At 43.5% G+C, this 22,068-nt stretch overlaps 2 protein-coding genes across 3 annotated transcripts in view; one reads left to right on the top strand and one right to left on the bottom strand.

The window, feature by feature from the left end:
* Nucleotides 1–5,300, bottom strand: part of otud7a (OTU deubiquitinase 7A) — a 30,949-nt gene extending 25,649 nt beyond the window's left edge. Inside the window, exon 1 of the mRNA XM_019876005.1 lies at nucleotides 5,130–5,300. The gene's annotated coding sequence lies outside the window, so the exon portion shown is untranslated. The remainder of the gene's footprint in view (nucleotides 1–5,129) is intronic.
* A 734-nt stretch (nucleotides 5,301–6,034) lies between these two features.
* Nucleotides 6,035–21,914, top strand: LOC109519469 (proprotein convertase subtilisin/kexin type 5). Of its 2 annotated transcripts, none has more exons than XM_019876026.1 (16): nucleotides 6,035–6,370; nucleotides 8,398–8,601; nucleotides 8,793–8,861; nucleotides 8,985–9,027; nucleotides 10,836–10,981; nucleotides 12,368–12,562; nucleotides 13,284–13,370; nucleotides 13,442–13,640; nucleotides 14,712–14,935; nucleotides 15,016–15,258; nucleotides 16,326–16,571; nucleotides 16,797–16,992; nucleotides 18,897–19,102; nucleotides 19,206–19,306; nucleotides 20,199–20,370; nucleotides 21,474–21,914. In XM_019876026.1, exons 1-16 carry the CDS (start codon nucleotides 6,112–6,114, stop codon nucleotides 21,848–21,850), a joined length of 2,967 nt encoding a protein of 988 aa, XP_019731585.1. In that variant the 5' UTR covers nucleotides 6,035–6,111; the 3' UTR covers nucleotides 21,851–21,914. The 2 variants fall into 2 exon arrangements, with proteins under 2 accessions (XP_019731585.1, XP_019731586.1); XM_019876027.1 differs by having other exon boundaries at nucleotides 6,351–6,424.
* Nucleotides 21,915–22,068: the final 154 nt, after the last annotated feature.

Raw genomic sequence — 22,068 nt, forward strand, 5'->3', positions numbered from 1 at the left:
CTTGCAAATATTGACGACAGAATCCTGAAGAGTTTTCGCTAAATCACCAAATATAGTTCTGAAACCTAAATTGCTCCGTCGACACAAAGATTCTTCATCTTGGTTTAGTCTTGTGTGTGGACACCAATTTTATGAGACTGACTGAGGACAGCAGCGGGCGACTGCAGCAAAGTGGAGAGAGTGAAGAATAACACCTGGCTTCTTTGAGCTTAATTTCCCAAATAAAAGTAGCTGTTCGCAAATATCTTATACTGATCAAACACAATGATAACCACTACTCATGTTTACATCAAGGCTTGTATTCCAATTAGAATGAAATGGAATGAAATTTCATTTGGGGTGAAACAAAATGCATTCCTATTGCCAATCCTGCTGGAGTATGACATTAATAATTGAATCATTAATTTCACGAAGTATAAGTAGAATAAAAAGTTGCTGAAGGAAAATAAGGGCGCTTCAAATCACATTGAGGTTTTCGATTGTAGTTTCTCTATCTGAACACTGGGTGGCACCCACGTAACCTTGAAGAACAAGAACTCTGATGTGACGTCATGGTGCTGTACTCCACCGTAAATGCGTGAATAAATATATAAATATAACGCCGACTCTTGAGATTACTTCAGCGATCGAACTTGAATGTCATCAAGTCCAGACAGCAACTGCCACCCATTATGAAACTCTGCGGCATTCGAAGGTTTGAGATGAGCGCAACGAAGCGAAGCGCTAATGCCAATGCTAGCCCTCTGCCAGTGGGAGGCTGGTTACTAAACGAGGCAAAACCAGCATTGAAAACAGGGCATAGCTTGTTCATTTCTCAAACGGTTTTCAAAAAGCAGATTTTTTTTTTGTCAACGCCAAAACTGGTGCTATCAATACAGAGCATACATCCTTGATTTTTTTCCCCTTGAGTTTTTGTGACGCCGATGAACAGAATGTAGCAACACTGCAAAGGCAACGTCATAATATCGAGCAGCTCTGTTCCCAGAGTGCATTGCGTGGCGCAATACTTTTCATGAATAAATTTATAAACTGGTTAATCTTTGTCATACCGTAGCTGAATGTGCTTCATATTTAAAAGCTAACATTTGTGAAATTTTTGAACAGACCGTAACCTTGAACGGTGTGTGAAATTATGTGACATCCATGTTAATTCCTCGACGTCATGAGTGACTTGTAACATATCCGTACATCCAAATAAGTGGGTTGATCGATCGGCTTTTCGAGGTGTTGATCAGATCACATATCACATCACACGTTTTTTTTTCACGAATATTGACTGATAATTATTGGCCACAGATCAATCGAAGCATCCCTATTAAAACAAAACAAAACAAAAAAAAAAAAAACGTTTCCCGCTTGGATATAATATGGTCCCCCTATTCGCTGCTGTCCTTTATTATCAAAGTTAATAACAAGAATGAAGAAAGATTTAAAATAAATTGTAAATGCTTTTAAATCCAAGTTGAAAACTATGCTCTTTTTTCATTCCCAAGATTAAGCTCTTTCAATGTATTTTTAAAATTAGGATTTTGTGGAGAAGAAAGCCTCCTAAAAAGACGAGATCGGGGCCATCGATAAGTGAAATTGTGTGCAATTGTGATATTCTTCTGTAATTCTATTGTATTCATTTTTGTACAGTACATGCAGTTGTCATGTTCATCCTTAGTTTCTTCATGAGGTGCTCTGAAAGGCACTTGGATTATGCAAGCATGTTTCCTTATGTTTAAAAATATATTTCCAATGACTACTTTTGAATAATACATTGTCTTCATTGTTCTTAATGCCTATACAAGTAGGTCGCAACTTAACGACAATAGGAAAATGCAGGTCTGAGGGTGACAACAGTTGAAAACTACTGCTTTCAGCTACTCTCTCCCTGTTGACTTCAAGTCATTTCCAATTTCCTCTCCTTTGTTTTAACTGTTGACCGAGAAGGGTGCAGTCTTACTGGATGGAACAAGTGCATAGCTACTGCCTTGACTCATCAATATGTCATTCATGCATTTGATAAGCACTCGATGAGACAGCCGCAGAGAGCGGTGCCTTTGTTTACGCTACTTAAAATCTAGAATGAGCAACAGCTGAGCAACTGATTTCAGCCTGCATGTCCTTTATCGCGTCTCCTTCAGAAGAAAGAAACTGACAGACAAAATGGAGAATTTCCAGAAAGGCTTTTTTCGCCGAGAAAAGGAGGTCTGACCTCCTTTTGAGAGTGAAAGACCTACTGTGGGTTTTCATGAGTCTGAATTGAGCCACCGAGGGTTTCCTGTGCAACAGTGTTCTGTTTGATTTGGAAAAATGTTCCCTCGTTGCTGGATTGTGGGAAGACGTGAGAGGTGTGCCCGAATGGCCTCGTGGGGAACATGCTACAAAGGCGCACGTCTCCGGCAATTAGCCTGCTTCCAGGACTAATGCCAGTAGAATCAACCACACATCCTTTTGGCTTCATTCGTTTTTTTATGCTCTTGGGACAGACATCACAGAAGCAAATAGATGTCTACTGTCATATTCTGACATTCTGCGTGACGTTGGTCAAATTTTTCCCAGGTATGTTGCGCAAAATACAATTTACACGAACCCAGAGAGATTTGGCTTTGGAGAGTCCTCTGTTTAAATCTTTGGAACCTGGAAAAATAAGGCAGCTTAGAATGAAAAAACTGAAAAGCTATCAACAATAAAACCAGCTTTTGCTGACATAAAAATTCATATCGAACATTGCAAGTGACAATGTTGTGTTCATTTAAACTCCATAAACCATTAACAGCTTTACATAATAATAGAGATCAACCTCTATACACTGCAGCAATGCACCTTCAATGAGGCTCTGTAGGCTGCCAGGGCACTATTTCATGATAAATATCACACTAAAGCCTGTATGAAGTCCTCAAAATGTCAAAGCCACGAAGGCGGTGACAGCAAAGAAGCTTCAGTAAAGCAGAGCCTTATCTTGTTAAAATGGGATGATCTCCGTATAAATCCACATTATCGTCAGACAATTTTGGCTTTCCAGAAGTGGTCCCTGGATTTTCAGATCATTTCAGACTTTTATAATTCAAAGAGTACTCGGTGTGAGTGAATGATAATGAAAAGCGTTTTTCAAAAAAAGAACTTGATCCTGGATTTCATGCTACTCTGTATTGAATATAAAAGAGGATTTTGATTTTATGATATTTTATGGAGATAAGGCAGAAAAAAATAAAATCTAATTGATCAGGCTTTTTCTTCAGAACTCTAGTTCTTGCACCCAAAACGACCAACTAGTGTGGGCTATTTTGCTCACGCTTCACTAATAAATCGAACAAATAAGGGAAACAAACTTGCTTCAAAAGGGATTAAATACCGAGAGTATGAATGCACCCGCTGGACACTGAGCGACACGACCCAATGCGACTTAAGTCCACCATCTCAAAAAATTATTCTCTTCGGCACACTACCGATTCAATACCACACGACTGATGCACTGCAACGGCAAAACTGCAACCTTGCGCTGGGTTCTGAGGTTCCCCGTAAAGCATACAGCACTGTATTATTTTTTAATTGAACCACAAATACATAGCATAATTGTCAAGGAAGAAATAGCGGGCCACAAAAATAGAGGAAATAGTTACGAGAGGCCATGATCGATCGCCCCTTTCGCTCAATGCCCGACCGTCCGCCACTCATGAAAACTGATTGCCGAACACAGCACACTTAACGACAGTTCACTCGGTTTCCGCCACGTCGCTGTTGTGTTGTTCTGTTGGGTGATCCTGGGAGCACAAAAGCAATGTTTGTACATCTGCCTTATAAACATGCAGCCTAACATTGTGAGGAGAGCCTCTCGGTGGCCTCGAGATGACCACACTGCATGAAAGAAGACACTTGACATGGCCTTACCACCTGTAGAGATGTCTAAAGAACGGGGTCCACTTTAAAGACGGGCAGTGATTGGATGGGGATTACATGAGTTTCTTGACTCATTTCATCTCCTCTGAACAACTAAACTTTGCAGATTTTAGATGTGGCAGAAAGCCAAAGCTGTCAGGTGCTTATTATTATTATGAGAACCAAAGCTTCCTTGTTCTTTTTTTTTTCTTTTAAGAATTACAGATCATAATGGGGGGAATTCTTTGCTAAGGTAATGGAGGTAGTGGGCAGTTGGCAGACATGTTTGCAAAGGAATGTCATTGGCCATTGTCCGAGTGCTGCCATGAGTGACATGAAAGTCCAGCGGAGTTCAACACCAACCATCATCTCTGTTCTGATTTTGTGCAACTAAATGCCACTGACAGGAACAGAATTCACAGTGGGAACTGATCTGGTGCCAAGTGCCCTTTCGTCACTATCTGTAGGAGAAGGAATGGCACGGCTTAGCCTGGCACCCACACACTTGTCTTGGCTTTGTGGCTCTGTTTTAGCTTTGTCCAGAAAGCAGGTTGTAAACAGAGGAGTAAATAATACAGAGATTTGTTCATTTCACTGTTTGTCCCACACAAAGGGATGAATGACAGACATAAATGTAAAGTTAAAAAAAAAATTGTGGCTTTGTCCTACCTGGAGACATTCATTGATGGAAGACACCATAAATCAGGCCTTTGAGGAAGAAAAATGTACATCCCACTACTATACAATGTTGCATTTGACTCGTCTTAATTAAACCATGTATGATTATGATGATCATCCGTGTCCACGTTAAAAGATCTACCCCAGCGTGCCCACCTCCAAAAAAAGTGTGATTGATATTCTATAGGTAGGCTACACACGTTCAGTGAGCTAATTGTCTATCGGTTAAAAAATGGGCCATCATCACAAAATACAGCCGGCTGTCACACTTGCTCCACAAGACCACAAAAGCGACTTGTGACTAAGCACATAGCCTCACATTCATGTTGACACTGTTTAACTCTTCGCCGCCGCTTTACGTTGCATCACCACCCCCCCGTCGTGATGTCTGGCCTCGGGTGTTTTGAGCCTCGAGCTTCCAAATAAAAGCTTCGCTAAAGTTGGACGCATCCAAGCACGTAGGTGCACCTGTCCGCAGTGCTAACCCATTGTGCTCAATCGGCACTGAAGCAGTCGTAGAAGCGGGGCCTGTCGCGCTGTGAGGGGGGAACCCGGCCCCCGAAAAATTAAACCCGAGTGTCTCTTACCGTTCTGCCGTCAGTCATTGCTCTCCATCGTAACGTTTGCAGCGCAGACCTCTTGGCGAACCGTTAATTCCTGGCCGGTCGTCTCCCTCCCGCCTCTCGGTGTCTTTTCCTCTCGCGCTCGCTCATCCCAGTGTCATATTCCTCCGCTGCAGTGGCCATAAGCCACGCCCCCTCCGGCTGCCGCGTGACGTAAGCTACCGGCTGGGAGCTCGGGAGCACGCACGCAGTAACGCACGTACGCACGCGTCGGGTGGGCGAGTGCGCGCCTAACACGAGTGAGGACCCAAAAGCCCGCGAGAGGCCGCTGTAGTGCCTGAGTAAAAACAAACCTCAACTTTGGACGACCGCACCAGTGCAATGGGTGTCCAGTAATTGTTGCTGTGCTCCCAAATAAAGTCAAGAGCTTGCAATACATTTACAAAAACGCTACTGTTTTTAATAGTTTGCTCGTAAAGGTGGCAAGTTTTCCTGCCGCCAAACTATGTAGTCCCCCATAAACCACGTTTTGTTCTTTTTCTGCTCAAAATCACCCCTAAGTAGTTGTTTGTTTTTATTCAGGTTTTATACGGTCTTTTAACAATCGTTTTACTCGCGTTGCAATCGGTTTTGGCAGTTGAATAAATAAACAGCCACGGCGGGGAAAACCACAGAATCCCTCTAATTTACATCCGTAAACCTCAGTAAACCGGGTGCGACCTAGATTTTACTTTTGATTAAATCTAGGTCAGATGATTCCAACACGCACACAATTTAAATGCACGCAAATGGATGGATAGTAGTCTATCTATCTATCTATCTATCTGTCTGTCTGTCTGTCTGTCTGTCTGTCTGTCTGTCTGTCTGTCTGTCTATCTATCTATCTATCTATCTATCTATCTATCCAATCCTGCACATTGGCCATTTGTCCACTTCCCAATGAACTGGTCGAGCAGGTTACAGTATTTGTGGGCTGGTGTTTGAGTCTGGGCGCTTCACTTGCTGCATGCACGGACACTGCGTCCGTGCAAGTCAGTCGGCGGCACTGCTGCCTTCTCGTCTTCACTTTGCAGTCGCCGCAGCAACAGTAATGAGGTCCCTCTTGTTCGGCGCGATCCAGCTCCTCTTCCTTGCGCTCGTCGGGTGCAGAGCTCTGTCCTGCCCGAGAGGACAGTTTGTGCTCAAGAGCCAATGTGTCCTCTGCCATCCCACCTGTTCCGAGTGCTGGGGCCATGAGCTGTTTGAGTGCACTACCTGTGGAGTGGGTGAGTGAAAGGAAGTCCTGCTTGGAACATATAAATGACGCAGTTTTAACTATGGTACTACATTTCCTAATTTTTCTTGAACTCGTTAACGAATGTATGATGTTGTGATTTGTCTCGTCTTTATTCATGAATTGAAAAAAAGATAATTTAACAATTCTTCTTAGTGAGTTCAATCAGTTTTTGTAGTTTGAATGTAATGGATTGCCTCTGTCCATCGTTTTAATGGATGACCATTTAAAACACACCAAAGTCGTTTGCAGTTTAACATTTACCCCTGTTAAAACAGTCACGGGTGGGATTTCTAACATTTCTACTTACAGAGGGACGGTTGATATTGTTTAAAAAAATGTAGGTGTGATCATTTCCCTCCTACTTCTTCGGAGTAATGTGATCGTGTTAAAATGGGCTCTTTGTTAATCCGAGGGAAAGGAGAAAATATCCCCTTTGGCTTGAATTACTTGTGCGGTTCACCGGGTTTTACCTCCCTGCCACACACACTTGTGGGATGGGCTCATTTGTGTGTGTTCTGGCCGCCTCCATCTGTAAGTTAGTGCACTTGCAGTACATAGTCTTTTATTACATAGCACTATGGACGGCGGCCTTGATGTTGTACTTCAAAAAGCATCAAAAGTCACTCTCTGCAGTGTATTGTCATGGTGCTGTGATGTGTGTGTGCGTGCATGCTGGGAGGTGGAGGAGTTTCAAAAAGCAGGTGCAGCTTGTGGCTCCCCTCCAGTCCCCACTCGACTCTTACAGTTAATACTGTGCTGCTTCTAGGGACGCCTCAAGGGTCACAGCTAGGCCCACAGAATATGAGCAACCAGGGCCTGGACACTTTATATATTTTGACTATTCATTTTAGTTTCACGCGGCACTTGAAAAAGTTTATGTATTAGAGGTTCTCGGTGGGTGACTCTCAAAAAATGGTAGCATTTTCCTATCCTCGTCAGTGACTCTCTGGTTGCACCGAGTAGTGTACATCTATTGTTTTTACACAGGTGGAGCCTAAATTATGATCACTGTCAAATATAAGTTTCGACTAACAAAGTATTCGGCTTGCAAATTGGTGCTGAAGATATTTGCTAGAAGCCATGCCGCTGTAAAATGAGAAGCAACAAACAAAGTCCTCATTTTCACTCTGAACCCATCACGGGAAGCTTGCAAAGGTATGCTGATAATTGCATTGTTCTGCTCTTTGTTTGTAGATTTGTGTTTTTAAAAATTCAAGGTAAATATTTTCTTTTACTTATTTGAGCAGTATATCCTGCATTGCCTTGAATAGAGAAACTTACAGGTCGCTTAGTGACAGCAATTAAAGAAATAAAAATAAATAAATAATAATAATAATAATACAATAAAATAGACCTGAATTTATATGAAGGCGGGGCTTGAATCGATCATCCCATTTTGGGTCAAAATTCATCCACATATTCAAAATTAATCCAATCACAACCAACTATACCTGAAGTTATCTTGTAATAGTTTTTTTTAAAGGTCTCTTTATTTTTCTCTAGCTACTGCATCCCCCACAGAAGTCCTCCAAAAGTCCAACCAAAGCATGGAAATACTATTTTCAAAGATTTGCGGAAAGGGATTTCATGAAATGGCACAAAGATGGCACGTCGATCTGTTTGAATCTAAGTTCAGGGTTCTTCTGTGTTGATTTCTTTGTGCAGGCATACTTCCATTATTTTTCAGCGGGTTCTTCCACTTCTTCCCAAATGACAAAAAACATTTGTGTCGTGAAAAATGTCCATTTAAAATCATCCATTGGATGTGAATGTGAGTGCAAATGCTGTTTTGTCTGTGCGTGCGCAATATTTGACTGGCGACGACGAATTCTGGGATGCCTCTAGCCCCCCCAAAAAATCAGCTAAAATATGCTTTAGCTAACCTGTGACCCAAATAAGGATAAGCAGTATGGAAAATGGATAATGGAGGGATTTGCATGAAATGGCTCCCTAAGGCAAAATAGTATCTCAAAGAAAACAAAATGCGTTCGGTTTTCTTTGTTCTTTTTCCTTCAGATGAAAATGGACAGGAACGTTTCCTCCACCAAGGTCGCTGTCGGATGCACTGCCCCCGCGGACTGTATCCTGACAGGGGTCGCTATGCCTGCCTGCCCTGCATAGCCAATTGTGAACTCTGCACAGATGGCAATATATGTGCCAAATGTCGCGAACGCTACAAACTCCACGGTGGGCTCTGCCAAACGGCACACTGTGATATAGGTAAACAGGACACCAAATCTTTTGTTGTGGCTACATTTGAGAACCAGATAAAAGCATGTTAGTGACCTCTCCCAGACTTGCATTTGGTTTGTTCAATGTGATCCAAAATGGAGGACAGAATGCAAAGATAGGTGAAATGTAATTACAGAAAATGTCGCAAAATGTCAGATTTGTATGACTCCGCGTTGCAGGACAAGTGCAGGATCTCGATACAGGCGAGTGTATTGACTGTCAGATGGGCTGCAAAACATGCTCCACAGGTAAAAGTCACTTTTACTGTTGATGTATCAATTGAATGGTCCGTTCAGGCTATTAAAACCCAGTTTGTAAAATGACTCACTTTAAATTGGTTGTTCTTATCCTTTTTTTTCTTTCTTTAACAGAAGACCCTGAGATTTGCAGCAGTTGCGCTCAAGGTTACTTTCTGTAAGTTTTTAATCTTCCGTTCATTTTATCTGCCGACGAGTGACATTTTCTTCTCGCGCTCACCTTGAAAGTGTGTAAACATCGGATGAGTTGACATTTGATTAAAAGTGTAAAAGAAGACGTTTGAATAAGAAGGTTTGCGAATTTTTGCTGTCACCCTTTGTCATTGGAGTTGTAGACATATTAAAAAATTTTTTAATGAATTTTATATATTTGTGAAGTTTTAATCAATGCAACTAAAACTGCAATCGTCTCTCTTCCTCTGCTGACTCACACATTGTGGGTCACAGTTTAGGGATCTTAAACAGACCTCTCATTGTTTACTTCTGCCCCTTTTCTGGCATTTTGTGTGTCAGATTACCGCACATTCAAAAAGAGACACTGTTACCTGAGCCAGAGTGGTGCTCGGAGGCGGCGTTTGCGTCAAACAAATTTGAGTAGGTGGATGCAAAGAGTGCAAGGCTGCCTGCGGGTTGATGTCCACCTTCACGTTACCGCTCAGCAATCGCAGGAGGTTAAAGTCTACCATCACAGTTCTGAGTTCATGGAGGATGAAGGAAATCTGAGAATATTTACTGTTGACATTTAATACATTCCGGAAATAGTTGTCCATTCATTTGATAATCATTTCGATGTCGATTAATCATTGCATCTCTAATATGCAGTTCACAAAAGATATACTTGGCTAGGTTGGATAGGTTAAATTCCAAATTTGGAATACATATCCTCAGCAGTTTGATGATGTCATTTTTTTGGTTGTGTTTTTAAAGTGATCTACATACAAAATTAATTTGAAAACGTCACCAAATATTTCTCCTTTTGTGGTGTGAGGCTCTGATGGGAAAGTCCTGAGTTTGTAAACGTGATGGACGTTTTGGCGTCCTCCCAAGGAAATACGAATTTACTTAGATAACACTCAGCAGGTTTGTTTCATGGCCTAAAGGTTAACTTTGTGGTGCATCTGCAGCCCATTTTACCTAACTTAGACACACATTAAGGAAAAGGGGGGGGGGGGTGTTGCTTGGGTAATGCTGCCGTGCCCTTGTGGAATGGAGAGTCTAATATTGGCTCAGAGGGATCCTCAAACATCCCGCGGTTTCTCAACACTTGATTTATACTATGTGGCGCCTCCAGCTGTTCCCCCTCAAACAGCCAACGCATCTCAGCGCCGAGGCAACGCCAAAGAGATCGCACCCTGGCTTGTCACTGGGTCGGACTCTCATTAGGGAAGGTGGCACAAGAGGATTAGTGGATCGTTGCTTGTTGCAATTTTGCTGTGCGACATCTTTGGTGCACATCTTTACTTTGCACTACATTTCAGGACGGTTGGCGAAATTAAATAGCTCAGATCGGCCTCGGGGGGACACGGAAGACAGGTTAATGATTCCCCCGTGCCTCCGAGCTGCAAATAAATGCCAATTAATTTTCTGTGTTAAGAGGAAAGCGACAACGTCTGAAAAAAAATCGGTCGGCATCGTGTATCCTTGTCTGTTGTTGTATGAAAGCAATACGACTGCAGTTGTGGTGGATGTTTTATCATCCCTCGTGTCATTTCATCCTGCTACAAAGGGGGTGGGACCTGCCTGCCTCGACATTTTTCTTCTTGTAATTGTGACACTTTGAAAGGCCCATTGAAAATGTCACAATAGCTCAACATATTGGCTTAAAAACAAGTGGAGGTTTTGTCAATAATTACCGGCCAGTTTCACATGCACACAGCAAGGTGGGGTTTTAGATGATTATTTGATAAGGGTAAATATTACGATTGGCATTATACATGGGTTGGTTATTAACTGTTCCTTTCACAGTTTCAGACACCAGTGTCGCAAGCACTGCCCCCAGCGCACATATGAGGACCAAGGCAGGGGTGTGTGCCTGTCCTGCCCCATGCCGTGCGCAGACTGCAGGGGTGAGGCACAGTGCCTTGCCTGCCAGCCAGATTACTTCCTTAATGGTACCGCGCTTTTATATTTCCACCATTTTGCTCACTAATTAGCAACCTGATAACATGCTAAGCTGTCCACTGGAGTAACCGCTGTCCCTTGAAAGGGTTAATGTGCCAAACGAGTCATACCGGTGCTCGATCGTATCTTTCTTGTTCTATTCTTCTTATCATATAAGAGGTGACCATTACGTCGATCGCGATCGACCGGTAGAGGGGTGTAGAGGAGACAAAAAACAACCAACCATTTGAGTGTCTTTGCGCATGTTAGTAAAATATTTTTTTGTGTTAATGTACACTGCACCCTAATCATCCTATGAGTCTCATTTTCACAAAAAGTATTAAAAAATAAAATGTTAAAAAAGCAGGTAAATCTTTAACCTACGCTGGCGCGTGACCTACGTCACCGGAAGTTGTTAGCGCTCAGCAGTCTGCAATTGCAGCTTGTGATCGGAGCTGTTGCGCTTTTATCTTTTATCATTATTATTATTATTATTATTTTTAAACGGTACGGGTGAGCTACGATAGTTAACAGGCTGCCAAAGTGCCTCGCATGCCTCCGCGTCAGGCTGTTCCTCATCATGGCGTGCGTGTGCGCGTTAATGAGTCGATCGCGGGAGGTTGGTTGATCGAAAAGTAGATCTTCGGTCAAAAAGGTTTGGGCATGTTTGATATAAACGAACGAGGATGTCCGTGATCGGAAAGTGTAAACTCCACGCATGCATCCCAAGACTTGTGAAAATCAAAACGGAACAACAAAATAAGATCAAATAAATATGATGAAGAGATAAGGGAGATGCTTCTTCAAGGTTTGAATGTGTGCAAAGATGCAGTGCAGCAAAGGTGCGGCTGCAGCAGAATGAAAATGAAAGCGGCTTGAATTTCTCATCGTAGTGACACGGTCATTTTGTACTTGACAAAAAGAATAGCGTGTTCAAGAAGAAAGTGTTCAGTGTGCAGGGAAATGGGCATGAGGCTATGATGGTAGTTTTGAGTAAATGTGTTTTACTAATTGAATAAATACCAAGTTTGAAATCAATGAGTAATTGTTTTATGATTTCAATAACATGAAAAAAATGCCTCTCGTTCAAAGTCAGCTCGCGTCGGCGCCAGCTCCGCTGTGACTCTAATGAGGTCAAACGCGATTGAAGAATGGATTTAGTATAGTAGTTAGAAACATCACTTTTTGGACAACTTTTTCAATGGCGTTGTACAGATTACAGGCCACAATTAGGTTACAGGCGAACAACGTTTTGAAATCGTTCACCTTGTTCTCATCACAAAAACTGGCATTTTAACAGCGGTGCGTAGACTTGTATTTCATATATATTCCTCGGGGTAGATTGTTGTGTAGATCACTTGTCAAGTGGAATCTTTTTACTTCTCTGCCCATGACAGGAGGCAAATGTGTGAAACAATGCCCACAACAATCCTTCAGGGAGACCACCGGGTGGCGCTGTGAGCCTTGCCACAGCTCCTGCCAGACATGCCACGGGCCTCGCTCAACAGACTGTGACCTCTGTCTGGCGGGCAACTCTCCTCTTCACGGGCAGTGCCCACTGACTAACTGCCCATTGGGGCACTACTTTGACGGTAAGGCTACCAGTAATTTCCAACCTTGAATGTGGCTAATTTCGCTCCGGGAGATAACTACTGTTGTATCTGAGCAAAGTACCAAGTGACCGAGATGATGCTGACCTGATGTTTGACTGCTTCAATCGCTGATGGTTTGGTGTCTTGCTTAAGGACACTTGAGCAGAGTGGGTGCTTACAGATGACACAAGTTTGAATCCTCTCGTGGGAGCTGTGGGTTCGAGTCAAACAGTTCATGCTCACTCAAGAGACGCTTTAGAAGAGCGTTTCCAGAAAGCTTTGCTCATCCAGCACAGGGCACTTGGACTCATTTGAAGCACCAGTCAAGTTGTTTTCAACCGTGCTATTATTATGAACAGTCTTAGCGAGTGCGTATTTATAGTTTACAGATGATGCGGAACACCTCTCAGTATGATGCAGCGCAGTCTTCAACACCTACCAAGCAGAACAATAAGCAATTGTTAAGCGTATACTTCTTTGAAATGGTTAAACAAAGTTTAACGGTGTGATTCGTGGGATTTATTATTTTATCTATTTTTTTCCTCAGATCTTATATGAGCGGAACATTTTATTCACGTTTGTGTTTGCATCTTTTTTGCCAATCAAAATGTATGCAAGCAATCATTTCATTCTTGAGTCAAGCACTCATGTTTTAGCCTTTTTGAATCTGATTTGACACTCTCCGTGTGTGTGTGTGTGCGCGTGTGCGTTTTATTTCTAGCTGATTCTGGAAAATGTCACACATGTGATGTATCCTGCAAGACCTGCTTTGGCCCACAGGCGCAGGATTGCTCCTCGTGTTTTAAAGGTACAAACACCTTCTGCCGGGCAGTCAAATTCACACCTGAAACCGCTCACTGCATCATCATCATCTCACAGGCTATTTCCTGGACCAGGAAAGTTCCTGCGTGATGCGGTGTCCCCCCGGCTCCTATGCTAACACGGCCACACAGCTGTGTGAAAATTGCTCACCAAACTGCGAGGCCTGCGTGGGCTCCAGCGATAACTGTATCGACTGTTCCAAAGGCAGCTTTAAGCTCTATCTTCACCAGGGGAGGTGCTGGTCAAACTGCCCGGAGTAAGCTGCTATTGTTGCACTTTTTATCATTGCCAGAAATGGCAATTCCTTTATAAATTGTGTGTGAAAGCTGAGAAATGCAAGATGTTGAGTCATAATGCCAAAGACAGAAATCAAGTGAGGATTATAGCACTCTTGAATACATCACAACGTATTGAAGTCAAAGAAAAGAAATTGCACTTTCTGTAGGAATTGGAATTTCAGTACAAATTGCACATGGATGGTGGAGAGCTGGCGCCGAAATGAAAAGCTGTACAATGAATTACAAATGTAGAATGTGAGTCTTGCTGAATTATCAGATAGAGGTAAATTTGTAAAAAAATCTCTATGCATTGGGACATTTTCTCATAGAAAATGAGAACATTTGATAAATGTGAATGTTTGAAATTATCCTGTTGAGAAGAAAAGAAAAAAATGTCTTCAACTATTGCGGAAAGAAAGCTGAAAATGCGGAATTACCGGTAGGTGAAAACTGTGAATTCTGGGTATGTCAGAAATAATTCCCAAGATGTCCTGAATGAGCTGACCGATTTCATGTTGGAATAGTTGAAGGTGGTTAACAAATGTGGAGGTAAAAATGTGACTTGTTTGAGAAGTGGTTTGAATTAATGTAAATTTTCCATTAATTGCAATGGTTTTGTTCCGCGAAAAAGATTGGATTATGGAAAAAGTGTGGATTTTTTAAAATTAAAAATAGTTCCCTTCTGTCCTGAATGATCTGATTTTTTAATTGAAGTTGGAATGGATGTATTGGTTGAGAAATGTGGCGATACAGTACAAACATATCAACAGTATTTGATTTGGTTGAGAAATCATGAATTTGAAGCGTTAAATTTCTCCTAAACTGGAATAGTTGCGGTTCTTGTCAAAAAAAGAGGGTAGGGGGCGAAGTTTAAAAATGGTTCAGATGATCTCTTTCAAGGAGTGAATATTTTCAAATTGGAATTGGTTCAGAAATGCGCCATTAGAAATGCGTCAAAAATTCACAAAATAATGCTTCTCACCACTCACACAGTTATTAATTCTATGATGGATTCTAGTCAAATAAATATCCCTTGACTTTGCTTCCAGAGGCTACTGGGAGACGGCAGAGGGATCATGCAGCGCCTGCGACAATACCTGCCTCACGTGTGAAGGCTCCAGTACAAAATGTCTCTCCTGCGCTGAAGGCCGCTACTTGGAGGGCGGTGCGTGCACGCTCAACTGTTCACTGGGGGCTTACCCTGCCGACGACGGCGCCTGCAGGCGTTGCCCCCCTCACTGCGATATCTGCTCGGACGACAGGACCTGCTTCAGTGAGTTGGAAGTGATACAGTGGATGTAGAAGTATTTCAGTTCAGCACAAAGCAACCCACCTTCTTCCGTCTCCTTCCAGAATGCACTTTCTTGTACCTGATGCTGAATGGTGCCTGTAAGGCTAATTGTCCCACGGGCTACTATGAGGACATGGAGGAGGGCCGCTGTGGTCTGTGCCATCCGACCTGTAGCAGCTGTTCTGGGCCTTTGGCGGATGACTGCGAGACCTGCTCCTTATTCAGTCCTAAACTCTATAAGGGCGCATGCTCAAAAGAGTGCCCGACTGGCACCTACTATGAGGCTGCAGCAACAGAGTGCCAAGGTGACATCTATTGAAGTTTTTGTCTGTCTATAGATGTCCCAGGGGCGGCCCGGCGGCCCAGTGGTTAGCGCGTCGAGCTCACGGTGCAGAGGTCGTTGGTTCGATCCCGGCTCCGGCCTCCCTGTGTGGAGTTTGCATGTTCTCCCCGGGCCTGTGTGTGTTTTCTCCGGGTGATGTACTCCGGTTCCCTCCCACATTCCAAAAGCATGCATGGCAGGCTGATTGAACACTCCAAATTGTCCCGAGGTGTGAGTGTGAGCGCGGATGGTTGTTTGTCCCTGTGTGCCCTGCGAGTGGCTGGCAACCGGTTCAGGGTGTCCCCCGCCTACTGCCCGAAGACAGCTGGGATAGGCTCCAGCACCCCCCGTGACCCTTGTGAGGATAAAACGGTCCAGAAAATGGATGGATGGATGTAGATGTCCTGCGATTAGCTGGCAACCAGTTCAAGGTGTACTCCATGTCCCCACCTCTCACCCAACATCAGCTGGGAAAGGCTCCAGCACACGGGTGATTGGGGAAATTTAAAGGAAAAAACATTTTTTGTGTCACCCCCAAAAATCTGGCAATAGGTGAATCCGCCGTTTGACAATATATATCATACTTCTGAGATTACACCCCACTCTGCTCATTCATCTGGCCTCTGTTACCCCATTTAGATCTAATACAGGAACAAATGATTCCTACTTACCGTATTGGCCCGATTATAAGACGGCCCTGATTATAAGACGACCCCCTCTTTTTCAAAACTCGAAGTTTGAAAAACGACTTTTTGAACACCAAATTAATTTTTATACAGAAAATATTTACAGTGCAGCTGAAACAAATGAATATAACAATATATTTGAGAGAAAAAGCATGTTATTTTGCCTCATTCAAATCTAAAGTGCAATCACATTCGTAAATGAATGGCTTCTGGTTTTTGAAATGTAAATTACATCATAACTTCTCCTCAGCTGCCGGTTAACCAATACAGTATATATAACTACTTAATAATGAAAAGCAAAATCAAGCATCATTTTGCATTTCAAGGCAGCATGTTTGCTAGAAATGACACTGATGATGTGCAGAGTGCCACCAGACGTGTGTGAGCTGCTCCGGTCCGAACCCTGACCAGTGCACCCAGTGCGAACGAGGCCTGGTTCTGGATCCGAACAGCTTGCTGTGCGGCGTGACCGGTGATAGTGACTGTCCTCCGAGGACCTTCCTGCATGACGACCAGTTCACATGTATGGGCTGCCACCGCCACTGCTACTCCTGCGAGGGGCTTGCCAGCGACGAATGCCTGATGTGTGCTGTCCCCCGATACCTTCACAGTGAGTTTCCAATGAAGTTCTTCATCTCAAACTATTTGTCATTTCTGCAGCTCATTGTTCGCAGCATATAGCCCAGGATATCTACCGGCGCGATAGAATGTGATTCTTTTGTGGCCATGATAGAAAAATAGAAAGGGAAACAGAATGCCATGAGAGGACAAAGTCATCGATTGTCTTCGAAGGGGGCATAAAAACAGAGGCGTGTCTGTGTGTGTTGTCTTCCAGACAGGACCTGCGTGAGCGAATGTCCGGCCGGTACGTACACAAGCGGGCTGGAGGCAGATGGAACCCAGCTGGGTTTCTGTTTGCCCTGTGATCACATGTGCGACACCTGCACGGGGTCATCGCCCAGAGACTGCCTCACTTGTTCCCCGAAATACCTGCGCCTCCTTCATCTCTGCGTCCGCCATTGTCCCACAGGGTATGACGCCGAATGCCAGCTCATTGGTACCATATCGTTGACTTTGTACGGAGTCATAAGCTCTTTTCCTGGTCTGTTTACGTTGTCTTCAAACTTATGATGGAGAATCGACAAAGACAATGCGATCATGTTTAAAAGTTACATTTTGTTACATGCTTGATGGACCTTGAACGCGTGTGTTGCTACAGCTTGTACACAATGGAGCATAGAGATTCAGGAGTCAGTTTGAGGTGCTTGTCAACTGATAAGACAGGAAGATTCAACTTCGGGCGGATAGGGAGGACAGAATGTGCTCCAGCATAAGATGTCCTTGAGCAAAGTTACAGATGTATCAGTTCATGGGAAGATGTTAGTGCTTGTACTGGGAAGTGTTTTGGCCCCCCAGGTGTCCACTGAGAGGCGCGGCATAAGATAAGATCAGAAAACCTTTATTGTCTCACAGTGGAGAAATTTGCAACGTACATCAGCAAAGTTCGGAGGGAAGAAGTAGAAAAAGTAGAAAAACATGTAAATGAAGGGGCCAGTGTTTTTCTGATATGTCACTTGTAATTTGCATATACTGTCAATAAAGGCCAGCAGGAGTTGCGAGGGTTCGGGTTTTCGGTTTTGAGAGGCGAGCGCGAGTTAGTGCGGCTTCAAAGAACCGTACCTCCTGCCTGGCAGTCAAAGACAATCTGTTCCTGGGTCCAGTCTCTGTTCAACTGTCCAATTGAGCATCTCTGACACATTACTAGAAATGATTTGTTCACCATACATTGGACTTAATTTTGTGAGCATCAGTCAACAAAAGAACACTTGCCATCCTGATACTCCTACATTCTTAAAACTGCCGGGTTCAAAGTGATGCAAATTGGGTGAAATCGCAAACATGGGTCAAAAAGGCACGGAGCCAATGTTGGGTTATAGATTCTCATTGTCGGGGTTATGGGGGTTTGACCTCGCACGTTGGATTAAAAGATTTTTGAAGAAGAAGAAGCAATTTTCCCCTGACAGGAGAGCCACGAGACACTCGTGTGATATGTTGTGATGGCAGTTGTTACACCAGATGCCCTTCCTGACGCAACCCCTCCATTTTAAATGAAAATAAACGATGCGGTAGGAAAGAGCTTTTTTTTTCAGCTGAGGAGGCTCTCCAAGGTCAAACCGTTTTTATCGTGTTCCGTTTTGGAAACAGTCCAGAAGGCTGCTGCTCGTTTGTTGACTAGTACGCATAATTCCTGTGCTTTGTAGGATTGATTTCAACATTTTGCTGTTCCTTTTAAGTGCCTGAATGGCTTGGCACCTTGCTACCCCTCCAACCAGTTGGAACCCTGTGTTCCTTCAAGGTCTCTCAGGTCCTCTGATCAGCGTCTCCTGATTGTCCCGAAATCCAGGTTGAAACTTGAAGTGGCAGCTCTAAAGTTGTAAAACGAGCTGTTTCTGAATGTTAGGCAAGTCCCTACGCTGCAGGTATATTTAAATCACGTCAAAAGACACATTTTTATTCCATAGCTTTTGAAACACAGCCCGAGTGGACTGTTCATATATGATTTATGTTGTTTGTTGCACAATCTGTTGGAACAATGTTACATTAAATTCATTTAAACTTCATGAAACAACCACAAAAAACATCCAAAATGGCGACCAGCTTCAACTTTTCAGCCTGCCCAAATCCAATCTTCAACCTAATCCGCTGGGTCAAAATAACTAACCCAACCTTGGGTAAAAGTAACCCGATCTGCTCCAAGTCCACTGCAACCCAGCAAGAGGGTTAGGAAAACAATTGAGCATATTTTTTTTTTTTAATTGGGGTGCTGTCTATCCTAGCTGCATGAGGACAAGCATTGTAGAAAACTGAAGGGTAGTTTTTCAATCTCCTCCCACACTGCTCTTGTTCCAATCAATGTCTTCCTGCCTTTCTGCAGGTACTACCAAGCGGGCTCCCACTGTGAGAAATGCCACCACTCCTGTGAGATGTGCACCGGTCCCGGGCCAGAATCCTGCCGGGCCTGTCTGCCTCCCCTCCTGGAGCTGCAAGGCACCAAGCTGTGCGTGGAGCGCTGCCCGCAGCGCTTCTACAAACTCAATGACGTGTGCTTGCGATGCCACATCAGTTGCCACACCTGCATAGGTGACCATCAAGCCAAAGCGGTCGACCTCTCGCCGCCATTTCCTTTCCTACGTGTTAATATTGGTCACAATTTTTCTCAGCAAATGTCGCATGTGCTTGACAGATGGCTCGCCTCAGAGCTGCGTGACCTGTGACAAAGGCAGCACGCTAAAGGACAAAGTCTGCTACCCACGCTGTGAGGAGGGGAGGTACTTCACCGAAAAGGTTTGCTGCAATGCAAATACAGTATTGTATTGACACGAGCAGTTTTATGGTACTACTATCGTATGGCATTCAGTGTTTGTTTGCCTATTATAGTGGTAACCTGACATATGAGCGAATTTGTTCCTAGACCATGCTTGGAACTGAAAACTTGTATCTTCAGCTTTCTCTATTGAAATGAATGGAAATGCCAGTAATCTGTTTAAACAGTAAAAATTGGCTCTTTTTTTTTTTTTTTTTAAGGGCTGGGGAAAAAACTCAGCTAATTCGGTTAATTGGACCACAAAAATTGGTTGACTAAAACACTTTTGCTTCGAAACGGGTGGATGCTAATTGTGAGCCCGTGCGCCTTTGATGTTTTCCAATACATAGTCAGCGTTAAGATACTGGAGGCTATTTGGCTGTTGTAAAGACACAACATCATTGTTTTTTGTTTTACATTTAGTTTGACAGTAATCATCAGCTGAGAGTGGAAATAAGCAGTTTAAAGCCTCTTTTTTCTTTCTTTTTTTTTTTTTGTGGAATATTTACTCATTGCGGAAAGCGGAACAAGTACGCGTGTTTAGTTTTGGTTGAGCAGACAACTAGCTTGTAGTTTTGGGGCGTTTATGGCCGACAGTAACCGTTGGTATTAATATATATACTGTTGATGGTAAGTTAAAAAATAAAAAAATCTTTTTGAAACGCTACAGATCACAAATCACAAACTGGCGAGTTTTTCTGTGAATATTGAGGGAGCGAATTTGCAAATGCTGAACTGTGACTATTTGGGGATCCACAGTGTTTCCCTCCCAAAATCCAAATGTAAAATTCTATAAATGTACAATTAATGTTTGAATTGCAATTTCAGCATAATATTAAAAAAGGCCCTTTTTTTTTACGGCTACCTCTGCAGGCCACCTGTGAGCCATGTGACAGCTCATGCAAGCATTGCAGCGGCCCGAGATCTGACCACTGCCTGACTTGTCACCAAGATTTTGGCCTTCACGCCGTGGAGAGCCGCTGTGCCCGCTGCTGTCAGGTGGGAGGGAACCGCACAGACTGTTGCATCTGCGACAGCCGCTCAGGTGCAGTATACAACACCTCTTGTCATAAACCAGGCTGACGTTCTACACTGTAGTATATGTGACGTTGAATGTGTACGTGTGCCTTTGAAAGGCGGGCCTGGTTTGTTGAGTTGGATAGCTGTTAACTGGCTAAACGTTAGCCACTCTGGCGTACAGCAACAATCGAGGGCATTAGCAGGTCTTCTAAAAATGTGCTTGTGTGTATGCTTTTATGTGTGCTTGTGTGTATGCTTGATTACTGTAACTCCCTCCTGTTTCGGTCTCCCTCAAAAAACCCTCCATAAGCTTCAGCTGGTCCAAAATTCAGCCGCTCGCATTATCACACTCACACCATCCATAAACCATATTACACCTGTCCTCCAACATCTCCACTGGCTCCCCATTATACACCGCATTCAATATAAAATCCTGCTATTTACTTTCAAAGCTATCCACAACCTTGCCCCTCCATACCTATCTGACCTCATCCACATTGCCACATCTGTCCGCTCTCTTCGTTGTTCCTACTCTCTCCTCCTCACTGTCCCCCCGCCCACCTCGTCACCAGCTTTGGAACACACTCCCCGCTGACCTTCGTAACATAGACTCATTAACACATTTCAAATCCATCCTCAAAACATATCTGTTTAGACAAGTTTACGGTATTCACGCTGACCATAAATCCATTATCTCCATTTTGTTTTATCTTATTTGATTTGATGTTGTTTTTAACATTGTATTTTTTGTGTTTTTAACTGCTTGTTGTAAGGTGTCTTTGAGTGCTTAGAAAGGCGCCCACAAATAAAATGTATTATTATTATTGTGTTACTGTTTGTTAAATAATGCGACTAAAAGTGCAGAAGCAGCTGTGTCTATATTCACTCTATTCAAATTACCTGTGGAGGAATTAAAATCTGTTCTTTCAATGGGATTTTTTTTTTTTTTTTTTTCATACCAAGCCGCTGTTCACGCCCAGAAACTCACACACAAACACCCAACAGGGGAAGTAATGGATCAAACAGAGATACTTAATGCTTGCATTTATTCTTTTATGTACAAGTGTGTTTCAAATATGTTTAAAAATATATTTTAATTGACTCACTCGATTTTTTTTCTTTTTGTAGGTCTGTGCGTGGAGGCCCCCGAACCCAAGTCAGGGGACGCGCCGGTCACAGACACAAACATGTCTTCGGGCGTCCTCCATCACACGTCGGCTGCTGCGCCTGTCGCCCTGCTGGTCGCGCTTGCGCTGGCTCTGCTCGCCTTTGCCTTGGTGAAGGCCCGAGCTAGGAGGAGGCTTTGCTGGAAACAGAGTTACGAGAGATTGAGCGGCGGCGCCAACATGCCTCACGGTGTGCCCGACCCGGACAGCGGTGATGAAGTGGACGTGGTGTACACGAGTCAAGGCGGCTCCGTGTACCGTCGTTACAGTTTTATCCACGAGTATGACGCCAACCTCGATCAGCAAGCGGATGAGAGTACTTGTCTTAACCAGTCCTAGTCAATACTCACCAAAGTGTACCACGACGATTTAGGACAAAGTTCACATGAACCTGCAAATATGCCCCCCACCCCTCCAAAAAAAACCCACCAAAAAAAAACTGTAATATGTATGCCAGGCCAGTAGTTGGCGATGACACTTTTTATTGTTCGAATGTGTTTGAAGCAAAGGGAATGTAAAGGACAATAGACGATAGAAGGATTCATTGTCTGTCGCTC

Source organism: Hippocampus comes, unplaced genomic scaffold (assembly GCF_001891065.2).
Source record: "Hippocampus comes isolate QL1 unplaced genomic scaffold, H_comes_QL1_v1.1 scaffold142, whole genome shotgun sequence".
NCBI classification, from domain to species: domain Eukaryota; kingdom Metazoa; phylum Chordata; class Actinopteri; order Syngnathiformes; family Syngnathidae; genus Hippocampus; species Hippocampus comes.